General features: G+C 40.2%; 1 protein-coding gene across 4 annotated transcripts in view; it reads left to right on the forward strand.

The window, feature by feature from the left end:
* ascc3 (activating signal cointegrator 1 complex subunit 3) overlaps positions 1 to 21114 on the forward strand; it is a 162678-nt gene that overhangs the window by 123268 nt on the left and 18296 nt on the right. For all 4 annotated transcript variants that reach the window (XM_083550585.1, XM_083550583.1, XM_083550582.1 and 1 more), the window contains exons 21-34: positions 988 to 1213; positions 1870 to 2024; positions 6304 to 6402; positions 10156 to 10324; positions 10443 to 10663; positions 11959 to 12044; positions 12176 to 12342; positions 12551 to 12696; positions 13297 to 13417; positions 13845 to 13987; positions 18783 to 18920; positions 19123 to 19243; positions 19331 to 19463; positions 19548 to 19673. In XM_083550585.1, coding sequence (XP_083406711.1) covers positions 988 to 1213; positions 1870 to 2024; positions 6304 to 6402; positions 10156 to 10324; positions 10443 to 10663; positions 11959 to 12044; positions 12176 to 12342; positions 12551 to 12696; positions 13297 to 13417; positions 13845 to 13987; positions 18783 to 18920; positions 19123 to 19243; positions 19331 to 19463; positions 19548 to 19673 — 2051 coding nt within the window. The remainder of the gene's footprint in view (positions 1 to 987; positions 1214 to 1869; positions 2025 to 6303; positions 6403 to 10155; positions 10325 to 10442; positions 10664 to 11958; positions 12045 to 12175; positions 12343 to 12550; positions 12697 to 13296; positions 13418 to 13844; positions 13988 to 18782; positions 18921 to 19122; positions 19244 to 19330; positions 19464 to 19547; positions 19674 to 21114) is intronic.

The following is a 21114-nucleotide window of genomic DNA, read 5'->3' on the forward strand; positions in this document are numbered from 1 at the left end:
TATATATATATATATATATATATATATATATATATATATATATATATATATACACACACACACACACACACACACACACACACACACACACACACACAGCCTTGACTTTTTGACCTGATTTTAATAGCTGTTCAATGAAACAGTATTTGAACTCATGCTGTTGAATTACAGTACCTTCCCGTGTTGGCCCTCATTTCATAAAATGTAAATGCTTGTAGCAGTGTTTCCAGAATGGTCTTGCCAATAATTGCTAGTTAATCAGGTACAGTAAATCAGCTTTATATATTATTAGCAGTCTGTGTTGTTTGGGGTTTTTTTTTGTTTGTTTTTTTATATAACTTTTCCCTGTGGTTAAGTGCTTTCAAGTGAAAGGTTTGGACACAAATAAATACTAATGAAAAAATATGGAGGCTTTAAAAACCAAAAACCAAATTAAAATTCTGGTATGATCAGAATTTTGTAGAAATTCAGATACAACAGGTGTTGAACAATGGGGGAACAATTAGGTTACTGAAAGACAATTAGACCATTCCAGGCTTTTGTGTGAGTTTTTAATGATCTTATTATTTAAGCGAATGCTCAAAACCTTTTTTTTTTTTTTTTTTTTTTTTTTGCGTAAGCAGAGGTTTGTTGGCAGACGAACATCTGGACCACCAGCTCACGTGCCCACCCACACTTATGCAACAGCTGGCCTGGCCTGTCGATCAAAGCAAAGTTTAATCGGAATTAATCAGAAATATTAAATCCTTGTTCAGTCACACTGTACGCATCATTTATAAATCTCCTCCTATAATCAGTATGAACTTTATATACCGTGGCTCATCTCAATTATCAATTTGACATAAGTGCTTGTGAGTTTGCTCGTGAGACCTCAAGTTTAATGAAAAAGTCTCGAACGCGATCATTTGACCTCTTCATACAGCAGTCCGTTTATAAAAGCTGCCCGATGTAATAAAACTGTCTTTTTGTTGTTGTTGCTGTGTTCAGAATGCTGCACGTATCATGAGGGCCCTGTTTGAGATCGCTCTGAGGAAACGCTGGCCAGCCATGACCAACAGGTTGCTCAGTCTATGTAAGGTCATCGATAAGCGTCTGTGGGGATGGGCACACCCCCTGCGTCAGTTCCCCACGCTGCCTCCAACTGTACTCTCCAGGCTGGAGGAGAAGAACCTCACCGTGGACAAGCTGAAAGATATGCGCAAAGATGAGATAGGTGAGTAGGCTCAACGGTTTTCTGCGATCAGGGTGCACTTGGGAATTCATCACACATTTCTTTTTTTTCCTCCTGATATCAAAGTTGTTTTCGGACACAGGTGCAGTCTAAGACACCTTGAAAGACGCTTCACTTGAAAACGTTGCTCTGGGAATCACTTCAAGTGAACTCTGGTTAGGCCGGCACCATGTGTGAAAGTGATTTGCTCCCAGGGCTGGGCATCGAATTGCGCTCAAATTGTCGCTTGATTTTCTGTTTCACAGCGTTGGAGAAAACCCAAAGCCTTGTGAAAGCATACGTATATGCAGGGGTGGGGGGGGGGAATAATCAAACATCCAACTCAAATGATTCGCAAAACACTCTTTAAGTTCTCTAAGCCAGTGAGTGAAGTGTTTACCAGTGTGAAATTAATGGGGAAAATCCCCAAACACACACATACTGTAAATGTGTTACAGACCTTTAGTTACAAAATCATGTTTTCACGCAAATTCATCTTCTTATAAAATTGCGCTCAGTCTGCTGTTCAGGAGGCATTTGTTTGTGTGAAACTACCCTTAAACATGTGATTGTTCATTTCTGACCTGCGCCGTTTCAAATAAATGTCATTCTAAAGCCTAACAGGACGACCTAAAGAGCTGCTGTGTTTCTGACTGCAGGTCACATGTTACACCATGTGAATATTGGCCTGAAAGTGAAGCAGTGTGTCCATCAGATTCCTGCCATGCTGATGGAAGCTACCATTCAGCCGATCACGCGGACCGTCCTGCGCGTGCGCCTCACTATCACCCCCGACTTCAGGTGGAATGACCAGGTAACTATAGCAACCGTGGCCCAGACGGAAAAAGGGGCTGTTTTTTTGGCGTGTGTACTCTGTTGCACGAAGTTGCAGGTAGAAAATGTTGAAACATTTTAAGCATTACTGGAAATGGCATGCAGGTATGAATGTGCACGCACACACACACATGCACGCACATGCACACACACACACACACACACACACACACAGTGGCTTTGGGAAGCTTAAAAGATGCCTAATCTGTCTGTTCCTCTCATATGTGTAAGATCACAGGGGCTTGAATAGCTGAAACCTGCTGCCATTGTTCTGTGGAGTGGGAAAGGAGGGGGAGGGTGAGAGGGAGGTAGTGAGCCACAGATGGACCCTGTGTGTCCTTCTTGTGTAGCAGTCTCACTCACTCCTCCATCTTATAAAAGCTTTCTTCAGCTCGATGACCAGCATCTGGGCCGTGCTTCAATCCCCTTTTCTGATGCCTCCCTCCTCACAGCCGCAGCACACAGGCACGATGGCCAATTCAAAGATTTGTTTTAGCCAAATTATGTTCACATGGTTATAGGTTCTTTTTGGTCAACTTCTATTGAATTACGAGTCTCAGAATTACGAGTGGGCAGTATAGGCAATATACTGATAATCGATAAAATCACAAGAATTCTTCAAAACCAAATAGAACATAGTTCAACAAAAGACTGCTGTGACATTTTATCACAAACCTGATGAATGTTCCAGGAGATTAGAAGGCAGCATGACCGAGTGTGCTTGTGCGAATAGTTTTTTTTCTTATATAGTAACTATTAGGTAGGAATTTGTAGTCAAAGCTTCACGTAACCTAAGGCTAATAACATGCATTCGGAAAAGGGCACATAGTCTGTGGTAGAGCTTCTGTAGAAATAAGTATTTATGTTTATGTGGAGGGAGGGAGGGAGGGAGGGAGGGAGGGAGGGAGGGATGGATGGATGGATGGAAGGAACTTAATTGTCATTGCAAAATACAGGTTCACAGCAACGAAGTGCAGTTTAGCATCTACCAGAAGTGCAAATAGTAGCAAGTGTGCAAATTGAACAGTGCAGATAAATATGTAAGCATGCAGTGGGTGCACTTCTCATATTTCCGCAACCATTTTTTTCTTTTTATATCTTCTCAAAGGACAATACTACAGAAATTAAACTTGGATATATTTTAGAGTAGACAATGTGCAGTTTGTAAAGCAGTACAGATTTACTGTCCTCTGAAAATAACTCAACATACAGCCATTATTGTGTAAATAACCATCAACATTAGTGACTACACCCTAAGTTAGCATGTAAAAATTGTGTCCAAAGTATCAATATTTTGTGTGAGCACCAGTGTTTTTGAGCACTGCATTAATTCATTCACCAGAGCTGCACAGGTTGTTGCTGGGATCCTCTTCCACTCCTCCACAACGGCATCACGGAGCTGCTGGATGTTAGACACATGTCGCTTTTCCACCTTCTGCTTGAGGATGCCCCACAGGTGCACAATAGGGTTCAGGTCTGGAGACATACTTGGCCACTCCATCACCTTCACCTTCAGCTTCCTCAGCAAGGCAGTTGTCATCTTGGTGGTGTGTGGTTCGGGTCGTTTTTTTAAAGTTGGAAAACTGCCATTTGGCCCAGTTTCTGAATGGAGGGCCTCATGTTCTGCTTCAGAATGTCACAGTACATGTTGTAATACATATTTTCCTCAAAGATCTGCAGCTCCCAGTACCAGAAACACTCATGCAGCCCCACACCATGATGCTGCCACCACCATGCTTGAGTGTAGGCAAGACACAATTTTCTTGGTACTCCTTACCAGGGCGTTGCCACACATGCTGGACACCATCTGAGCCAAACAAGTTTATCTTAGTCTCATCAGACCACAGGACATGGTTCCAGTAATTCATGCTCTTAGACAGCGTGTCTTCAGCACACTGTTTGCAGGCTTTCTTGTGAGCCAGCTTAAGAAGAGGCTTGCTTCGTGGATGATGGCCAAGAGAACCGACAGTGTTATTGCAGTGTGAGGCGTACGGTCTGAGCATTGACAAGTGGACCTTCCGCTTCTGCAACCTCTAAAGCAATGCTGGCAGCACTCATGCTTCTGTTTTTTTGACGGACCCTTTCGAGGCCTGTTTTAAGTGGAACCTGTCTTGGAAAACCTCTATATGACCCTGTACACTGCACTGTAACTCAGTTTCTGAGTTACTGATCTTCTTATAGCCTCGGCCATCTTTGTGAAGAACAATAATTGTAATTCTCAAATCTTAAGAGAGTTCTTTGTCATAAGGTGCCATGTTGAACATCCAGTGGTCAGTATGGAGAAATTGTACAGGAAACACAAAATTGTACCTGCTTTAATGCAAGATACATATATTTTTATGGTCCTGTCAAGCAGACAAGAACATGAACATGATGAATAGAACATTCATTTCTATGTTCTATTCTATTACATTCATTACTATGTTCTATTGTAGTCTTTGCACGGTTACAACTGTTGCGCGCGGGCGCGCACGCGCACACACACACACACACACACACACACACACACACACACACACAGTACAACTGTTATCATTTAGGGTGTACTTTTGTCAGCAGCTATTTAGACAATAATGGCTGTATGTTGAGTTATTTTCAGAGGACAGTAAATCTGTACTGCTATACAAACTGCACATTGTCTAAAATATATTTCATTTCTATGGTATTGTCCCTTGAGAAGATACTAAAATAGTTGCAGAAATGTGAGGGGTGAGATAATGTGTGTGTGTGTGTGTGTGTGTGTGTGTGTGTGTGTGTGTGTGTGTGTGTGTGTGTGTGTGTGTGTGTGTGTGTGTGTGTAAAAAGCTGTCTTATTTGTCTTATTAGCTTCAAAATAGGGAGAAAAAAGTTTCCCAACATTAAATATTTTTAAAAAAAAAGTATAATATAATTCAGGGCTCCATGTTGTCACTGAATGTTTGCCTATAAGAAAACACCAGTCATGTATTGTTGCATATCGTATACTGGGACATTACTGGGGCTTACTTTTTGCTTCATTACCTTCTTTCATTTTAACTTTTTTAACAGTCTACACATTTGCTTAGTTTTCTCTCCCTTCTGTGATGGCATATTAATCAGACACGGCTGATGGGTGACACGGCTGTCATAATGTTAGCTCAGTATTGCAAAAGCAACTCGAAAGGAACAGCATGTTCATGTGAACTGTCCGTGTGGCACGCCTGAACTCTCTGCTCTCGGCCGACTCCAGACATATGTGCGAATCCCGCTGCAGCAAGTCTGTTGCTTTTGAAAACAAACACACTTCATTAAGTAGCAGCTGCTTAGGACTTCACTTCACTTCTCCTGCGAGTTCAGAGTCTCCTGAGTCTTTTTCACGCTCGCAAAAACTTTCCATCTGACCCTGTTCAGACCTCCTAATAGTGCTGTCATAGATCTTCTTTATTTTTCCCCTCTTAATTTCCACCCTGAGAATACAGTCCAATAACTTGGAAGTGGATTTGTGTCATGATTTTAAACTCCTTTGACATGTTCCAAGCGAGCATATGCACACTGTTAGCACTGTCCATCTTTCACGCGAGCGCTCGCTCCGAGTCAGACTGCTAAAAAAAAAATTGGGGCCGAAAATGTTCAGATTAAGCAATCCCGGATCTGTCTAATCAATCACCGCAGCTGAACCCTATGCCACGGCTATACCTGCTTATTTTTTACATGACTTACACTGTCTCAGTGCAGCAACTGATAGAAAGGCCCAGGAGAGGATTAAGACCAGATTAGTGCTGAGCTTTAGCCCAGCCCCAGCTGGAATAGGAGGCTTTTGTAGCACCATCGAGAAAAGGATGACTGAATCGGGAAGATGAACGCTTGTGTCTGATTAGTGGTGCAATCTTGGCTCTTGGGAGAGTTGTAACAGAACACCCCAAGCTTAGCGGTGATCCCAGTGCAAACGTACACACAGCAGCTCTGCAAACCTCTTCAGACACAAAGCGCTCCGTTCGCTGCGTGCACTCGGGGGTTTCTTTGCCGAGCGTTTTTGCAGACGCTTGTAATTCTTCCCAAATGGATGGACGTCATCCACAAACTCATTACAACATTATGTAGTTGTACAATAGTGTTTTCACTCAGCTCTCATTAGCGAACAACTGCCCCGTGGGTTCCGCTAAGAGAGACGGCACACACGGCCACGCTAACTCTTTCTGCAGATACGTCCATGGCTCCTGGTGTAACAAAGAATGCGGTCATATCGCTGACTTCTTTCCAAAGCTAATGTCCTTCCTCATGGTTATGTGTCCGTCCCTCAGGTGCACGGCTCAGTTGGAGAGCCATGGTGGCTGTGGGTGGAGGACCCCGTCAACGACCACATTTATCATTCAGAGTACTTCCTCCTTCAGAAGAAACAGGTAGGCATTCATTATGTCATCTACATTCATAATTTTTTAAGATTTTGATCCAAAGTAAGTTGCACTTAAACCAATCAGGTGAGACACTTCTGGCCAGGTTTAAATCTCATCTGGATTTTCTAGATGTGTATCTCCTATGAACAGCTGCTATAGTCATAAAGAATGTTCCATGCCTATTCTAAGCCTCTTAGTCTCACAACATTATTTACAAATAGAGCTGTTTCTTTTTTTGCCAATCTACCAATTTACACTACATGATCTTCACCAATGATGGAGGGGGACACGAGACCGGATGTTCTAAAGCACATGCTGTATTTGTGTGTGCACAGCATGAATTAACTCCGAGCTAAATAAGTGCTTTATTGTCCATTTCTGTTAATGGATACATTCATATTTTTCATATCACTTCCTGAACTTGGACAAACGAGGAAATTACCCCAAGTTCCTGAGTTTGAATTTCGAGTTTCGTTTCTTCAGCTTTTCCTAGTCGGAGTTCAGGAATTAAAAAATTTTGATAGATCTTGATCTAGTAGGACTGACCCTTTTATACTTCTCTTAAAAATTGCTGACTCGGTTTAATCTATCAGAAAATAAAAACCCACACCATATTATGTTTTAATGTAGTTATTTCACATATAACTCTGTTCTGGAGTAAGCCTCAAAGCACCCCGGTGTGGTTTATCAGAAGGAGAAACAAAAGTCATCATAGGAATTAACATTTTATTCAAGTTTTTCGTAAAGCACTTTTTACATTTAAACTTTTACAGTAATATATATATATATATATATATATATATATATATATATATATATATATATATATATATATATATATATATATATATATATATATATATATATACAGTGAGGAAAAAAAGTATTTGAACACCCTGCTATTTTGCAAGTTCTCCCACTTAGAAATCATGAAGGGGTCTGAAATTGTCATCGTAGGTGCATGTCCACTGTGAGAGACATAATCTAAAAAAAAAAACCAGAAATCACAATATATGATTTTTAAACTATTTATTTGTATGATACAGCTGCAAATAAGTATTTGAACACCTGTCTATCAGATAGAATTCTGACCCTCAAAGACCTGTTAGTCTGCCTTTAAAATGGCCACCTCCACTACATTTATTATCCTAAATTAGATGCACCTGTTTGAGGTCGTTAGCTGCATAAAGACACCTGTCCACCCCATACAATCAGTAAGAATCCAACTACTAACATGGCCAAGACCAAAGAGCTGTCCAAATACACTAGAGACACAATTGTACACCTCCACAAGGCTGGAAAGGGCTACGGGGAAATTGCCAAGCAGCTTGGTGAAAAAAGGTCCACTGTTGGAGCAATCATTAGAAAATGGAAGAAGCTTAACATGACTGTCAATCTCCCTCGGACTGGGGCTACATGCAAGATCTCACCTCGTGGGGTCCCAATGATCCTAAGGAAGGTGAGAAATCAGCCCAGAATTACACGGGAGGAGCTGGTCAATGACCTGAAAAGAGCTGGGACCACCGTTTCCAAGGTGACTGTTGGTAATACACTAAGACGTCATGGTATGAAATCATGCATGGCACGGAAGGTTCCCCTGCTTAAACCAGCACATGTCCAGGCACATCTTAAGTTTAAGAATGACCATTTGGATGATCCAGAGGAATCATGGGAGAAAGTCATGTGGTCAGATGAGACCAAAATAGAACTTTTGGGTCATAATTCCTCTAAACGTGTTTGGAGGAAGAAGAATGATAAGTACCATCCCAAGAACACCATCCCTACTGTGAAGCATGGGGGTGGTAGCATCATGCTTTGGGAGTGTTTTTCTGCACATGGGACAGGGCGACTGCACTGTATTGAGGAGAGGATGACCGGGGCCATGTATTGCGAGATTTTGGGTAACAACCTCCTTCCCTCAGTTAGAGCATTGAAGATGGGTCGAGGCTGTGTCTTCCAACATGACAATGACCCGAAGCACACAGCCAGGATAACCAAGGAGTGGCTCTGTAAGAAGCATATCAAGGTTCTGGCATGGCCTAGCCAGTCTCCAGACCTAAACCCAATAGAGAATCTTTGGCGGGAGCTCAAACTTCGTGTTTCTCAGCGACAGGTCAGAAACCTGACTGATCTAGAGAAGATCTGTGTGGAGGAGTGGGCCAAAATCCCTCCTGCAGTGTGTGCAAACCTGGTGAAAAACTACAGGAAACGTTTGACCTCTGTAATTGCAAACAAAGGTTACTGTACCAAATATAAACATTGACTTTCTCAGGTGTTCAAATACTTATTTGCAGCTGTATCATACAAATAAATAGTTTAAAAATCATATATTGTAATTTCTGGATTTTTTTTTTAGATTATGTCTCTCACAGTGGACATGCACCTACAATGACAATTTCAGACCCCTCCATGATTTCTAAGTGGGAGAACTTGCAAAATAGCAGCGTGTTCAAATACTTATTTTCCTCACTGTATATATATATATAATCAATTGAGGATATACATTTTAATCCTTATTAAAATCTCCACTGATCAGGCCAGAGACTCGGATAAAAAAAGAAAACATTTGAGACAAAATGAGGAAGAAACTTTGAGAGGAATTCTCACTGATACAGACTTGAGTGCCAAACTGGTTGTGGTTGTGTATCAATTGCAGTCCACAGCCATCTTCATGGTTCCTTAATGGAAACATCCACTATTATCTCATGTATCTTTGGGATGTCCATGTGGGCTATCCACCTTCCAAGAGAAGAGATCTCAAAGGAGGGCATCAGGATGGATCAGGCAGGTCAGAAGAGAGGGAATGGGTCAGAATTATTGGTATCTAAGGAGTAGCATGTGGAGGGAGGGAGGGAGGGAGGGAGAGAGAGAGAGAGAGAGAGAGAGAGAGAGAGAGAGAGAGAGAGAGAGAGAGAGAGAGAGAGAGAGAGAGAGAGAGAGAGAGAGAGAGAGAGAGAGAGAGAGAGAGAGAGAGAGAGAGAAAATTTGGTATCTTTATTGTTAGATAGTAGTTCAGAACAGTGTATATTGTAGCAGAGTACATACAGGAATTCCAGCAAGATTAGCACTGTCAGCATTATTAGAAAAGAGCCCAGAATCCGAGGTGAAAAGTATCGAATATCATTTACTCATGTTACTGTAACTGAGTAGTTTATTTGTGTACTTCTACTTAATAGTTTTTAAAATCTGTAATTGTTCTTTTACAGAAGCATGTTTTGTTTTGCTACAATAATAATGATAAAAGCAAAGGTTTTCACTGTGGGGACACTGTGTCTTTATAAGTACAATTTGACTGTATTATTTGTGTCCCCTTCAAAAATTGCTCATGAGAAAGTTTTTATTTATTTATTTATTTATTTATTTATTTATTTATTTATTTATTTATTTATTATGTTCTTTTTATTAAAAGCAACCACTTTGAGATTTATATTCCCTTGTCCTTTTTGAACTACACTAGAATCCCCCACAGCACCTCTGCTGTTAAAAAAACAATTTTTTACATATACCATTTATTTTAATTTACTTGAGTAGATTTTTGTAACTTTACTTGTACTTAAGTAAAATTTCATTGGGTAGAATATTTTTTATTATTATTACCACCTCTGGCCAAAATTTAACACAGACATTAAGGTACCCTTGGACATAAAGTGGCCAGCCATTCTCCAGTAATATTCTCTCACCTCAAAGATGTGACCCACATTCTCAGACCTAAAGTCTTTACACATACAGTCCTCATTTCTATCTCTTTTTGTCCCTCAGGTACTGAGTGGGGAGCCTCAGCAGGTGGTGTTCACCATCCCAATCTTTGAGCCCATGCCGTCACAGTACTACATCCGTGCTGTTTCAGACCGTTGGCTGGGTTCTGAGGCCGTGTGCATAATCAACTTTCAGCACCTTATTCTACCTGAAAGACATCCCCCACACACAGGTGTGTATCATATAGGAGCAAAGATAATATAAACTGTACATTTGTATGCTCACCAACATTAGTCTTTATATTTATCACTAATGTTTTTTCTTCATCTCCTGTGCAATGGTCTGAACAGAACTTCTGGACCTACAGCCACTGCCTGTGACAGCGTTAGGCAACAGGGAGTATGAGAGTCTATATAAGTTCACCCATTACAATCCCATTCAGACGCAAATCTTCCACACACTCTACCACACCGACACCAACGTGCTGCTCGGAGCACCAACTGGCTCAGGAAAAACCATCGCCGCGGAGATGGCTATCTTCCGCGTTTTCAACAAGTATCCTGATGCTAAGGTGTGTGTTTCTGGGTTCTGTTTGTTCTGTCCGTGTTTGTGAGCATGTCAGCCTCGGGGTTATGTGCATTGTTGGTTAAAGTTGTGAAACTTTCTGGTTAAAAAATATGTCGCCAAGATATAGTTTCACACCGAACATATAAACGGGATCTTTCATTTAAAGCAGTGGTGTACAAACTACACAAACCATGTAGTTAAGTTAAAGTAGAGATACACTTGGTAAAATACTCCAGTAAAAGTGCTCCCTTTAAACTTTTACTCGAGTATGAGTACAAAAGAAGTTGCCTTCAAATGTGCTTAAGAATCTAAAGTAATATGATTTATTATGGCTATAATTTTCCTATTAAGGCTGCAACTAATTTAGATAATTGATTAATCTACCCCCCCCCCCTTGAAAATTGTATAAGCTGTTTTGCTTTACATTATCTGTATATTATAGCTATACAGAACCCTATACAATATGCAAAAGCCACATATTGAATTTCCAAACAATATTAAAATATCTATAATTTTGATATTTTAAAGCTTCTAGTGGCTGCTTATTGAGGAGTGCATGCAGGATTTCTCCTTTAAACCAATTCACTCATGCTGTGATGTTTCTTTCTGTAAAAAAAAAATGTTGTGTATTGTTTTTGTTTATTTAATGATAATTGCACATGGCAAGTTGACAACTGTGCTTTAAAAAAATATACAGACATTTTTATATCATTAAATGTGTATACATTTAGTATAATGATTAAATGATATCTGCATAAATCAAATATGCAAACATTGAAAAAAAGCATTTGAACGCATCCTAAATAATCGATAGCGGCATTCCTTGACAACGAATTTCATTATCGATTATTATCGATTTTATCATTTTTGTCTAAAGGCTCTTTGCTTAATCATCCCAGTTTATGTGAAAAGACTCTGTTACTCTTAGCACAGCAATCTATTAATAGAGTAATATTAATGAGTTAAACACTTATTGATATTGATTAAAATGATCAATGCTCAAAACATTATTTTTAACTACTTAAAGAAAAAAAAGTAACTCTGACTGAAATACTAAATGCTGAATCAGCATTTACAACATTTGGAGCGATTTTTTCATGACAACAAAAACCTTTTACTATTTCACTTATTTCCTAATTAGATTTTCAAAATCTATGCTTTGGTTTCAAAGTGAGAAAAATGTTAATAAAGTGGATGTGCAAATATCATTATCTCATGTATACTATATATCATTATACATGTACAGAAATTTGTCCATTTTTACATAATCCAATTTATCATACTGCTGTGTTTTTCTAGGCGGTGTACATTGCTCCTCTGAAAGCACTGGTCAGGGAGAGGATTGAAGACTGGAAAGTTAGGATAGAGGAGAAGCTTGGCAAAAAGTGAGTTATGAGATAGCAATCTACACCAGCATGCCTGATCATTCTCTTCTTAATTTGTCTTTTCTGTGGTTTTTATTTATTTATTTGTTTTTTGTTTTTATCTTTGTCCCCCTCTCTCTTGCTCGCTCTAGGGTGGTAGAGCTGACTGGTGATGTGACTCCAGACATGCGGGCCATAGCGCAGGCTGATTTGATTGTCACCACTCCAGAGAAGTGGGATGGAGTCAGTCGCAGCTGGCAGAATCGCAGCTATGTTCAGAAAGTGGCCATTCTTATTATTGATGAAATCCACCTACTCGGTAAATACACACAGAGCCGATTGCTTTCTTCTTCATAGCTTTTAGAATGTAATAAAAATCTGTTTCTCGATCCATAGAAAAATCCTTTTTTTTTGTGAATTTTATTTAGGACACTTTTGAGCTTGATTTAGTACGGGTACTTTTCAAAATCACACAGCTATATTATTTTTTTTTAAGTTTTTCACTTGTACGTTCTGTTTTTGCATAGGGGAAGACAGAGGACCTGTTCTGGAGGTCATTGTATCGAGGACAAACTTTATCTCGTCTCACACCTCCAAGACTGTCCGAGTGGTCGGGCTCTCCACAGCACTCGCTAATGCCCGAGACCTGGCAGATTGGCTGGGCATCGGACAGGTGAGCTCTTTAGTGCAAGTCGCATTCGTTTATTTCTTTTGTTTAATTTGTTGATGATGTGGCTGTAGGAAAAAGCCTGAAAGTGTTTCCGTTTATGAGAAAACAGTCTGTACGGTTTATAGTTTTCGACTGACAGGGCAACTACATATTGTTAAGATTACAGCCGTAGTGGGTGTTCGCAACATTTCAGTGTTCAAACAGTTGTTCTTGTCTGGCTTACATCACAAACTGTGTGTGCAAGCAGGAGCATGTTTAATTTAATGTATCAGGACTCCGGGTGAGCCAGGGCAGGCAGCAGTAGTTATGTAAACGCTGTTTGACAGTTAGTGCCAGGAAGGGGGCAAAGGCTCTCTATAAATCTGCCTGCTGCTGTTTGGACTGGGTCACAACATTACCTGACCAATCCATTATCCAGCCCTTTAAATATGTGCACACACGCACCCAGGCCTGTGCCACTTGTGGGAGAGCAGGGCTCTGGGACAGGAGACAATGACAAGCTGTAATTACCCAGATGGGCCACATGGTCCGGCACACAGCCAGCTGCTCACTCGATCTCTCATCCTTTCTCTCTTTTTCTTTGTCCCTCTGTCACTCTCTCAGGTGGGATTGTTTAATTTCAGACCGTCGGTTCGTCCAGTCCCATTGGAGGTACACATACAAGGTTTCCCTGGGCAGCACTACTGTCCTCGTATGGCCAGCATGAATAAACCCACCTTTCAAGGTACAGTTCAACGGTCTATCTAACTGCCACACACTAACAGTATCAGAGTTAGGGCTCCTTAGTCAATCAGCAGAGAAGTAATCACCCTAGGAGATCGCAAGTTTGAATCTTGATAATGCCAGGAGTGTTTGTCACACACTGAATCTAAGCAGTCAAGAGTGTCTGCAAGCTCATGTATGCAAAAGAAGCTCAAAAAGAGCAGCTGTTGCTCTCTCGCATGTCTTGGAGGACTCCTAGGAGTCAACCTTCCTAGGTTGGTAAATGTTGTATGACAGGAGAGCTAGCGGGTGGGTGGGAAATTGTCTGATGGCCAAATTGGGAATAAAATGGAGGAAAAAGCAGTATCAGCTTTATTTCTAATCACTGTTACCATGATGTAATGTACCACACAGACTCATCCTTTCCACTATAAATTTGTCCTCTTTAGCCATCCGCAGCCATTCCCCTGCCAAGCCTGTCCTGATATTCGTGTCATCTCGACGGCAGACGCGTCTCACTGCACTCGACCTGATCGCCTTTTTGGCTACGGAGGATGACCCAAAGCAGTGGTTACACCAGGATGAGAGAGAGGTCAGAATGATGTGTAGTACTAAACTAAACTGGGACTGTTCTTAAAGCAAATACTTTACCATATGAGCTGCACTGTGTTCCGTAATTAAACATTCTGCAAAGGTAAATTACACATTGCATATCACTGAAAAGCCTTACCCCAGCCTCTCAGGTCTTTTTACTTAACTTTTTTCATCACATAATGTCTTCCTCTGCTTACTAACCCATTATTTCTCCATCCCTGATCTCCTGAGGGCTGATATGATGGAAGTTCCTTGTGTTTTCCTAAAGCTGTGGTTTTACTGTGATTACATAGTCAGCTCAGACCGACATTAGCTGGGAAAAGCTGGAGTCCTCTCCGAGTAGATTTCTTGTGCATACGCTTGGACCTGCTCGAGATGTGAGCAAACAGCTTTTTTGGGCCTCTGAGTATCAATGTTTTCTAATATTGCCAGAGCACACATTTCTAGACCTGTTGGAAAACGTTGCTCTGGTCTGCTAACAATCAGCCTCTCACAGTCAAAACAAGGAAGCAACCTATTCCATGTGTTCTCTTTAATACGCTCCATCAAGTCCATTAACATCCTCGCCAACTCTTCTATACCGTTTACGTGTGTTGTCCTATTAGTGTGTTTAAAGTTACAGCATACACTCTAAAATGAGTATAATGCGTGAATGGTTGTAAGCAGTCTTGATGGATGTTTTGTTAGTCACCCCTACCTTGTGACTTATCCGTGAGGGTGTAGTGAGAGAGACAGTAACCACAGAACAGCTGCTGTCTGGATAGTTGATGGTGATTTGTGGGTGTTGCAGTAACCAGGTACCAAAGGTATTTAAACAGTTACACAATTTTAACAATAATATCAATTCAATTCAGTTTGATTTGTTTAGCACTTTTCACAATAGACATGGTCCCAAACCAGCTTTATGGAAATAAATAATTACGAATATAAATGGCAATGTAATAAATTAGGCCCTATAAGTGTACCCGTATTGAGCAAGCCAGTGGCAGCAGTGGCAATGGAAAAACTCCCCGAGATGGCACGAGGAGGAAACCTTGAGAGAAACCAGATTTAGAAGGAAACTCGTCCTTGTCTGTGTGACACCAATTGTCTATTCCTTATAGTTTCATTAATTATGGACCTTTGATGCAAAGCTGTTTGTCAATTTGCAGTCCTAAGCTTTTTTTTTCGCGGTTTATATTAACGTATTGTCCCGAATATAAGACGACCCCTTTTCAAAGTGTACCTTTTGGAAAAATGCTTTTTGAAGACCACCTTTTGTCTTTTATAAAGAAAATGCTTCAATTTAAAAATGCTTTTCACACGGCATATCATATATTACCCGCAGCAAATCTGGATTTAATTATCCTAGGCTGTCCATCTCATTGTGAATAAACATGCCCATACCCATGCCTGGAGTATCCCATCGCAGAGCAGGACTTACCACAGGCTACGTAATGGCACACGCCAGTCAATTTTTAAGATCGGCCGCTTTTAGGACTGCGGTAAACTTTTCTTTGAATAACGGTATTAGCATTTCTAAGACTGTCTTTGTGGGCTCGCCATCTCCAGACATTACATTCTAAAATGCTGTTTTCCTTGGCTGATTGACAGATGTTAGATAACTCTAACATATAAATAAGCATTTATCACCATGAGTTTAAAATTTGCATCATAAGCTCGCCTCAGATGCCGGTTTACTTGGCTTTTACTTTGAACCGCTATGTTCTGGACAGTTTACCTGTGTTTGGCGCCACCTATTTTAGCAGGAGTACGGTTTTATTGACAATAGTCTAGAGCTCGAATATAAGACGACATCATTTATTGACATGCTTTTCCAATAAAAAATATCGTCTTATATCCGGGACAATACGGTAATTTATACTGTTTCTGTTCATTACAGTCGGATCTATCTTTGACTTTGTACGCAATCACATTTGTCCCTGTACACCACCACAATAGTAAGAAATCAATCAAGATATTGTTGAGGTGTAGACCAGGGGTCCCCAACCACCAGGCCTTGAACCGGTCATCTGGTACCAGATCGCACCGAAAGAATACAACCTTTTTCTTTACTTTTTTTTATTATTTATTTATTTCCATTTTATTGACTTTGGCATCCTGCAGGGTGTGTTTATTTTTTCTTCTTCAAAATGTCCTCTTCCGCCTATGCCAATTTCCCGCACTTTTTTTAGTCACCGTTTTTTCTATGCATAAATTAAGCTCGCATTGATTCCGCGTTAGTTGTTACAATTTCATTATATATTTAATTCTTAAATTAATAAATAAATCATACAATTTGCAAAACTGTAATTTAATATGCACACTATTGTGTTCAGTTATGTGCACGACTTCCCTGGATACTGTGGGAGACAACAAAAGTGGATGATCAACAAATGTTTTCCTTGGAGAAATATATGGAGAAGAAAGGGATCGCTCATAATCCAATGCTTTCCACACCATCTGTTAATCATGGTGGAATGCCATAAGCATCTAAAGCTGCCAGTAGGACTTATGGTTATTTTTTTTTTATTAATGTGACTGCTATTAGATGTAGAAGGATAAATTGTGGAAGTGGATAGAGCTCTGGTTTCTGCTCAAATTCAACTGATAGGACAACTGATAATGGCTCAGAACATGCTGTGAAAGCAACCCAAGACCTTTGTATGGCCGACAAATGAAATGCTCTTATATGGCTGAGTTAGTCACCTGACCTCAAACTAACTGATGCTTTTCACTTAGTGAAGACAAAACTGAGAGCAGAAATACCCACAAACAAACAGCCACTCAATTCAGCTGGAGTAAAGACTTGACAAAGTATCTCCAGGGAGGATAGTCAGCATGTCAGGAGACGTCTATGGGTTCTAGTCTTCAGGTAATCACTGACTGCAAAGGATTTGCATTTAAGTTTTAAAATGAATCCTTCTATTTATAGTTATTAGTTTGTCCAATTCATTTTGAACCTGTAAAAACAAAAGGAAGGACTGTGCAGATAAAATGGTTATACATATATAGTTAATCCAAGGATTTTTGTTCAATCTTTGTTCAAGTCACACTACTTCATTTTAATTTGATTGTGATGGTGTAGAGACAAATTTATGAAACTGAGTCTGGCCAAATACATATGGACTGTAGGTCAGTGACACTGCAGTGCTGAGAATATGGTCAACATATGTTGCCTGTTTAGCAGTGGTTCTGTGGCGCTTCCATTGACGAACAGCATCAGAGACGGGGTAACGCTGCATAGCAACCAGTCAGGTGCTTATATGTGTAAAATAGCTGTACCTGCTAAGTAGCAGTACTTAATTAACTGTTGTTTAAACATTTCTTCGTGTTTACCTGCGTAATTCATCAGTATAACTAGGATGTATTTAAGCCATATGGCAAACAAGGATTTTCCCCATTTCTTTGTTTGTATTGAATTATTTCAATGACTTTAATTCAGTGGTGGTGTTTTTTTTTTTTCTTTTCTTGTGAATTATATGAATTTTTTTTTGTCAAACAACAAAATGACAAACTGGCGGATTAAGTACAGTTTTAGGTTACGTCTCTGTGTGAGATATTGCAGCAATTACGAGGGTGGTATGCTCCCAACTGTGTGTGTCTCTATTCTCTTAACTCCTACAGTGTAAAAAATGAGCTACGCTATAAAGCTTTTTTATGAGTACAATTCCGTTTCCTTTGCTTTTAACAGCTCAGGCAGGAATAGAATGCAGCGATGTTTAACCATATTAGCAGATATTTTCCTTGAATGTGAGGAATATCTTTCAAGGTCTGAGGAAGGTCAGAGTAGCACATGTAAGAACGGACACAACCGGCAATCGTTGGTTTCGGATACGACCGAATAAATATAACGGTGGTTGAGCAAAGAATAAACGGGGAAATATCGGACTGAGTGAATATGCGCGAACTGCGTTGTCAAATACATAAAGACATCAAAATCAGGATATCTATAGTAAGGCAAAAAAGCCTCAGCCAAGAAGCAGCACGCTGCCTGAGCTGCATGTGTGTGTGTTCCAGTGATATATGCTGCACCCTGCTGCGGCAGCTCTGCACTGGGCCGTATAGCGGCTGGAGATCCTGCTGTTTGAGTGACAGGCGGCTGGCGCGAGCTGTCTGTCTCCCAGCAGGGGTCTCCCTGCCTCTTCCTCTACCGGCTCACCCATTATCCTTCCATCCATCCATCCATCTCACTCTTTTCCACTGTTCTTCACATCTTCTATCTTATCGGATACTCAGCTTTTATGCTTTTAAGTTTTAGATTAAGGTATGTAATAAGGATTTACGGAAGCTGCTTTTCTCGCTTTGTAATCTTTTCTCTACCTCGTAACGCAGTGCCCTATCAAAGTGCGAGGTCTCATGAATTATTCATGAGACCTGTAGGTAGAGGCTGAGTAACATAATCGCAGAGGTTAACTGGTCATACCATCACCTTGAGACAGAATGAACACATTTACAGGGAATCGGAACATTGTAAAGGCCCCAAGGACCGAATGCACAAGAGATGTTTGGCAATTGGATGTATATTAACATTTCCTCGACTTGGAGAATTTGCATATGTGCAGAGCAGAACTAGCAGTAAATGTCGATCAATAAATAAAATAAATAAATAAATAGAAAAGCTTTGACGAATCGATTAGGAATGTGATGATAGATAATGAAAGTCCTACTTTATAGGCCGCTCTTTTCAAAACCCTTTATTCTCTTGCCTTCCTAAAGACGTTTTAAGGTTTATTATGATTACGAGCCTCAAGCAAGGTAATATGAATTATGTTATTTATCTGATGCGATAAACATCTTTTCCTTTGGTTCAGATGACGGATGTAATTGCCACAGTGAGGGAGTCTAACCTCAAGCTGACCCTCGCATTTGGCATCGGTTTGCATCACGCTGGTCTGCACGAGAGAGACAGGAAGACTGTGGAAGAGCTGTTCGTCAACTGCAAGATTCAGGTACTTCCACACGGCACCACTGTTATTTTTACCAGTCGGGTGCCAATGTGAATAAATAAATCCACAAATGCCTATGAGCTCCAAAACCTTTACCGCTGAGAAAAAAAAAAAAGACCAATTTATAAGAACAAAATATCCGTAACAACTTTGACAGATGTTGGTTTATGAAACGTTTGTGTAATGTTGTAACTCTGTTTTTAAGGTGTTAATCGCCACTAGTACTTTGGCCTGGGGTGTGAATTTCCCAGCCCATTTGGTGATTGTGAAAGGCACGGAATACTTTGATGGGAAAACACACCGTTATGTGGATTACCCAATTACAGGTAAAAACATCTCCAGGTTGTGTATGCCCGTGTTACTGCCTACACGCAGATGTTCAGGACCTCCTGTGTGTGTCATTGCTTCTGCAGATGTTCTACAGATGATGGGGAGGGCAGGTAGACCTCAGTTTGATGACGAGGGCAAAGCGGTCATCCTTGTACATGACATCAAAAAAGATTTCTACAAGAAGTTCCTCTACGAGCCCTTCCCTGTCGAGTCCAGGTGAGTGTGGAGCATTTTTATATTGTCTAATAATCACTGAGAAAATCTCCTTTGATGATGTTGTATGTGATCATCGTGGTGTAGCCTGCTTGGCGTTCTGGCTGATCATTTGAATGCAGAGATAGCTGCAGGAACTATTGCTTCCAAGCAGGATGCCATGGATTACATCACCTGGACGTACTTCTTCCGCCGACTCGTCATGAACCCCAGGTGTGTTCTGATTTAGTCCATTTCTCTGTCACGTGATTGATTTCTATCATTATATTTGCTGTTTAAATTATATGAAATACAGTGTAAACTATAGAACGGCTTGTCCTTGTAATTGTGTGATGAGCACATATTTGAATTAGCATTTAAATTTAGTTTAGAGTGAATTCTTCTTCCTGCACGTGGAGACAGGTACAGTAGTAATGATATCCAGCTAGTGAATGTGTATGCACTCACTAAGCATAGTATTAGCAACACCATGCAACTTCATTTGCTGTTCAGTATGGGCTGTGGATTCTTGAAACATTGCACTGCTTTCATATGATTGGTTGATTAGATACTTGCATAGGTATAAATGTGTTTGTAATAAAGCATGCGGTAAGTATAGCAAGTCAAGTCAAACATACACATTTTTGTTCAGTAAACAGTAAAATGAAATGACGGGATCCTCCATGACCAGGTGCTACGTTAAAACAACATAACTTACACTAGACAGCACAAAACATAAGCGTAAGCACAAAAGCAGAGCTATACACAGAGCTACAAGCGCAAACAACGTAACACAGTAAAATAAGTAGATTGGAGAGGTGGCAGCTTAGTGATTAAGGCATTGGACTTTGGATCCCAAGGTCATGAGTTCAAATCTCAGCCACACCAAGCCTCAACTCCTGGGCCCCTGAGCAAGGCCCTTAACCCCAAAGCTGCTCATTTATATAAATGAGATCAATGAAAATTGCTCAAAGGGCGAATGCCATAATTGTAAAATGTAAGTATAGTATAGTTCTGACTGGTATAATAGAGCTCAGTGTGGAACAAAGTGCAAAGGCATCATCCATATAATAATAAATACAGTTTGTGTAAACATTTGTTGGTCAAACTGTCTCAGAGATTTTTAAATGGCTGTCTGTGGTATAGTCTTAATGCCGCTCGTTCCCATGTTAGTCAATGGGAAAGGACCCAGACACATTTGAAGTCAAATCTTCACAAATGATTATTGGTGCTTAAAAGATTTGGATGTGACATTCGAGTTTTATGAACACTTTCCAACATGCACATAAAGCCTTGTCCTGTTGCTCGTTTTGTTTAACTGTACAATTTTCTCTAGCAAACCAGTGTGAAAAACATGGAAAAAACAAGGAAGCAATTCTTCAGCTAAATTTCATATTTTTGGAGAGCACTTATGTAGTAGTAAACTTTACTACATATTTAAAATTATGCAGAGCAGTGATTTCTTTGTGTGTATAGTAGTATAGTGCATAGTATAGTGTGTTAGTTGAGTGTAATAGATTTTCCGCTAGTATATATGAATGTACTTCTGAATTATTCTGATTAAATTGAATGAATACTTTCTATATGTATCAATCATTAACCATGTACTCGCCACTTGCGACTCAAAAGACCCTGGCTCCGACCCATGTTGATGGTGGCATGTTGTCTGCTGTGT

This window comes from Silurus aristotelis (assembly GCF_946808225.1).
Source record: "Silurus aristotelis genome assembly, chromosome: 1".
In the NCBI taxonomy this organism is placed as follows: domain Eukaryota; kingdom Metazoa; phylum Chordata; class Actinopteri; order Siluriformes; family Siluridae; genus Silurus; species Silurus aristotelis.